Consider the following 4,851-nt stretch of genomic DNA (forward strand, 5'->3'; position numbering starts at 1 on the left):
ATGCTATTACTATTAGTAGAGTGTCGAAAAGTGTAACGGTGACACGTCTGAAATTATCAATAGTCAAACATAAAAATCATGTATATACAAATCATCGAATAATATTTATAAACAATTTTTATAATTATGAATCACTTGATACCTAAGAGTCTAAAACACAAAGATCTCATTATCACATGACAGAACATGTGACTACTTCGTTGGCCGGCCGGCCGGACGTCAAACAACACATCAAATTCCATTTTCTAATAACGCCTGCACCTCTAGTTAAAACCATTTAACCCTAGTTAAATAAATAATATAATAATATTTATTATTATTCTAATTATAATGTAGTGTAGTGATAGGGTTTAGTTATTCGGTGGAGACTCGTATTCGATCATCACATACAACGTTATATAATGGCGTGGATGACTCAATGAAGAAAGACCAGGGTCTTTGTGATCTCCTGTTCGATCATGAAGGCGTCCAGGTTTTAGCATCACCAGCAGGGATGGTAATGAAACCCGAACCCGATGGGAAAACCCGAAACCCGACATAAATGGGACGGGTAATACCCAACCCGTTAGGGTTTGGAACGGGTTTGGGAATAGTTTGAAATTTTTCGCGGGTTTGGGACGGGTTTGGGATTTCTAATATACCCGATTGCCCGACCCGATTACCCAATAACATAGACCCATTTACCCGATTATATACCCGATGTACCCGATATAGCTTATTATATTATGCATATACTATATTCCAAATATATTATCTGTCCAAATTTGTTTATGTCAATTCTGATATATTTTACCTTTATGGTAACCATCTTTGTAATCGATTAGTTATATTTTGTTAAAACCCCGGTAGAAACCCAATGGGTTTTGAGCCGGGTATACATGACGAGTATTTTGTCAAAACCCGATAGGAAACCCGAAACCCGACGGGTAATTACCCGATTAAAACCTGACGGGTTTGGGATGGACTTTTATAACCGGGTATGGGTTTGGGAATACCTAAACCCGACCCAATGCCATCCCTAATCACCAAGCCTTCTAACGAGTAAGTTTTTCCCAAAACTAGAAATAACTTAGAGACGCTAAAGGGCCCCATACGACTAGATTGGGCCAGTTAACGATGACCTTTTATCGTTTGATCCCACCGTACAAAATACCTAGACAATTATTTGGTTGTCGGTCGTTCAAATAATAAAAATTTATAATTATTATTATAATTAATAATAATAATAATAATAATATAAATACTAATATTAGCTGGAGTCCAATCAACAATAAAATATCTCATTTCCACCTTCACCTCTGTCAAACTAAATCTCCACCGTCAGATCCTTTCATCCAACCCAATCCCACCCGTCCATTCAAATTTCAAACCATTTTCATTTTGGAGCCGTTTTAAATAACACCGTATATACAAACACACATACACACACATCTCCGTATATAATAACCATAACCGTCTCACAGTTACATTATTATTTCATTTCCATCACTAAACCCTAACCAGTAACCGTAACCGGCAAACAAACATGCGTGAGATCCTCCACGTCCAAGGCGGCCAATGCGGCAACCAGATCGGAGCCAAGTTCTGGGAGGTAGTGTGTGCCGAGCACGGCATCGACGTCACCGGAACGTATACCGGAGACTCTGAGCTTCAGCTCGAGAGGATTAACGTGTACTACAACGAGGCTAGCGGCGGGAGGTACGTTCCACGCGCCGTGCTGATGGATCTGGAGCCTGGAACCATGGACAGCCTGAGATCTGGAGCGTACGGACAGATATTCAGACCGGATAACTTCGTGTTTGGACAGTCCGGTGCCGGTAATAATTGGGCGAAAGGACATTATACTGAAGGAGCTGAGTTGATTGACTCGGTTTTGGATGTTGTGAGGAAGGAAGCTGAGAATTGTGATTGCTTGCAAGGTATATTGTTATTTATATGCTTAATTGATTGATTAATTTGTTTTGATTCTGGTTATTAGCTAAATTGATGTTTTAATTTTCGTTATTAGGTCTAGATCTATTGCTTTATATTATTCATTTTGTGTTAATTGTGTTATATTTCTAGTGATTGTCATTTCGTATATATTCTTATTTGATTGATTTATTAGGCCTGCTTCTGTTTATTATTTGAATAATGTTATAGTTTGAGTTATATGTTTTAGATCTATCACTGTATAATTTACTTATTAATTATTCATTTTGTGATTTTGTTTATGTATTATATGTTTTGTTGTATGCATATGTTAATCGCTTGAATTTTGTCTATCAATTGTGTTTTATGAATATTCTTCATGAGTGATTTTGTTGTTTTATGAGTCTTCATTCAACAGTTAATCGATTATACCGTGTAGATTAAAAGTAGTTTCACTTTAAATTAGTCAATCATGAGTGGCTGTCGTTTAAATGTTGGTGTAAATGTTTTGTTTTCTGTGAATTGTGTCTAACAAGTTCTTGTTGATTGATTTTATGTGGTGATATTGGTTACAAATTATATGTTATGTTTTATGCATATGCTAATTTTTTGATTATCTATAAATTGTGTTTTATGGATATTCTTCATGAGTGATAGTCATCTCGTTAATTTTATGGATATACAACTCTGCTTAATTTTGTTGCAGATGTCTCTACCAATCTCCTGTTAAACAATTTTATTTTGTGATATTGGTTACCTATTCTATGTTCTGTTTTATGCATATGCTATTTCTTGATTTTAATAGAAATTGTGTTTTATCCATATTCTTCACTTGTAATTATCGTCTTGGTGAAATTTATTTGTCTCTCAGTTTCTTAATTTGTGTAGATTTGAAGTAGGAGCACTTTATAAAATTTGGCATATACAATTGCATAATATTGTTGCTGTTGTGTTTTATAGTCTCCTGTTTAACAAGTGTTCAGTTGTAAAGATGCTAATTGTGTTCAATCTGCAGGTTTCCAGGTCTGTCATTCTCTAGGAGGCGGAACAGGATCTGGCATGGGTACTCTTTTGATATCAAAGATCAGGGAAGAGTATCCAGACCGAATGATGATGACTTTCTCTGTATTCCCATCCCCAAAGGTTTCCGACACTGTTGTTGAGCCTTACAACGCCACCTTATCCGTCCACCAACTCGTGGAAAATGCTGATGAATGCATGGTTCTTGATAACGAAGCATTGTATGATATCTGCTTCAGAACTCTTAAACTCACCACCCCAAGTTGTAAGTATTATAAAATTTATAACATCTGTCATTTCTTATTGACCTGTGTTTAAGTTACGAGGTTTAACGATTCAATTCTTGTTACAGTTGGTGATCTGAACCACTTGATCTCTGCAACAATGTCTGGAGTGACTTGCTGCTTGCGTTTCCCTGGTCAACTCAACTCTGACTTGAGAAAATTAGCAGTGAATCTCATTCCATTCCCGCGTCTCCACTTCTTCATGGTCGGTTTCGCCCCTCTCACATCTCGTGGATCTCAACAATACCGAGCCTTAACTGTACCCGAACTGACCCAACAAATGTGGGACGCCAAGAACATGATGTGTGCAGCTGACCCACGTCACGGTCGCTACCTAACTGCCTCCGCCATCTACCGAGGCAAAATGAGCACAAAAGAAGTCGATGAGCAAATGCTAAACGTGCAAAACAAGAACTCATCTTACTTTGTGGAATGGATCCCGAACAATGTTAAGTCAACTGTTTGTGATATCCCACCAACCGGTTTGAAAATGGCGTCCACGTTTATTGGCAACTCAACTTCCATTCAAGAAATGTTTAGGCGTGTGAGCGAGCAGTTTACCGCCATGTTTAGGAGGAAGGCTTTCTTGCATTGGTACACTGGTGAAGGTATGGATGAAATGGAGTTCACCGAGGCTGAGAGTAACATGAATGATTTGGTTTCCGAGTATCAGCAATATCAAGATGCAACTGCTGATGAAGAGGGAGAGTATGAGGAGGAAGAAGAGGAGTATGGTGATGAGGCTTGAGAAACAATGAGAAGGTGAAGGGTAAAAGTGGAATTTAGAAATTTGATTACAATCAGTGGTTGTAATCTAAAACTGTCATTTTGTTTTCCAAACATTTGTAGGATAAGTAATGTTTTTGTTTTGTCAACTTTTTTTGGTGATTTAACTTGATGTTATGGTTTTTGTTCATGTCTGGTTATGATTTGTATGTGAAGTATATTCAGTTTTTTATCTGGCTAATGAAGATTTGGGATGGTAGTTGATGGATGGCGTTTAAAGTGAAAATTGTAACTTGGTAAGTGAGAAATATAATGTTGCAATAGTAAGTGAATTGAACTATTTTAGGTTCATTAAAAAACAATACATAAGTTGGATAATACATGATCACATTTGGTGTTTTTGACATTAAAAAACAACATATAAGCTGAAGAGCATATGACCACCTTTGGTGTTATTTGTCATTAAAAAACAACACATAAGTTTGAGGACACTTATTTTCTTCAAACCGGCACGTTGTGAATCTTGATGATGTCTTATTCCCCACGTTCGGAATATGCAGAAATGTAGGAAAATTAAGCAAAAGTAATTAACCGAAATTAGGGTTGTCACTTTTATCCGAAACCCAACCCGGAAAAACTTGTACTTGAACTTGAATTCACCCAACCTAACAAACTTGAACCCAAACCGAAGCAATTCGGGTTGGTTCTTGGGTCTGAATTATGGGTTTCAGGTCAACCCGAAAAGGCTGAATAAACTTTTAGTTTTAAAACTAGATAAAAATAGGCCTATATTAATTGTTGTCATTCCACATGTTATGGCATAATATTATGGATAGACTATTTATTTATATTAATGTTTTCAATTTATGACTAAAAGCAATCATAATCGATCACCCTAATCATGACATAC

At 36.8% G+C, this 4,851-nt stretch overlaps 1 protein-coding gene across 1 annotated transcript; it reads left to right on the forward strand.

The window, feature by feature from the left end:
• The first annotated feature begins 1,473 nt into the window (after positions 1-1,473).
• Positions 1,474-4,107, forward strand: LOC143633283 (tubulin beta-2 chain-like). Its single transcript, XM_077101614.1, has 3 exons — positions 1,474-1,919; positions 2,927-3,196; positions 3,284-4,107. The coding sequence occupies exons 1-3, from the start codon at positions 1,526-1,528 to the stop codon at positions 3,961-3,963; spliced, it is 1,344 nt and encodes a 447-aa protein (XP_076957729.1). The 5' UTR covers positions 1,474-1,525; the 3' UTR covers positions 3,964-4,107.
• The last annotated feature ends 744 nt before the right edge of the window (positions 4,108-4,851 follow it).

The sequence above is a fragment of the Bidens hawaiensis genome, unplaced genomic scaffold (assembly GCF_021521415.1).
Source record: "Bidens hawaiensis isolate Kalapana, Puna unplaced genomic scaffold, B.hawaiensis_p1.1 tig00006636_1, whole genome shotgun sequence".
Classification (NCBI taxonomy): Eukaryota; Viridiplantae; Streptophyta; class Magnoliopsida; order Asterales; family Asteraceae; genus Bidens; species Bidens hawaiensis.

What these genes read in the sequence shown, in the direction of transcription:
- LOC143633283 (XM_077101614.1), top strand. Translation starts at nt 1,526, where the DNA reads ATGCGTGAGATCCTCCACGTCCAAGGCGGCCAATGCGGCAACCAGATC. An exon ending in GAATTGTGATTGCTTGCAAG is followed by an intron (nt 1,920 to 2,926) that starts GTATATTGTTAT and finishes TTCAATCTGCAG; the next exon opens with GTTTCCAGGTCTGTCATTCT. An exon ending in TAAACTCACCACCCCAAGTT is followed by an intron (nt 3,197 to 3,283) that starts GTAAGTATTATA and finishes TTCTTGTTACAG; the next exon opens with TTGGTGATCTGAACCACTTG.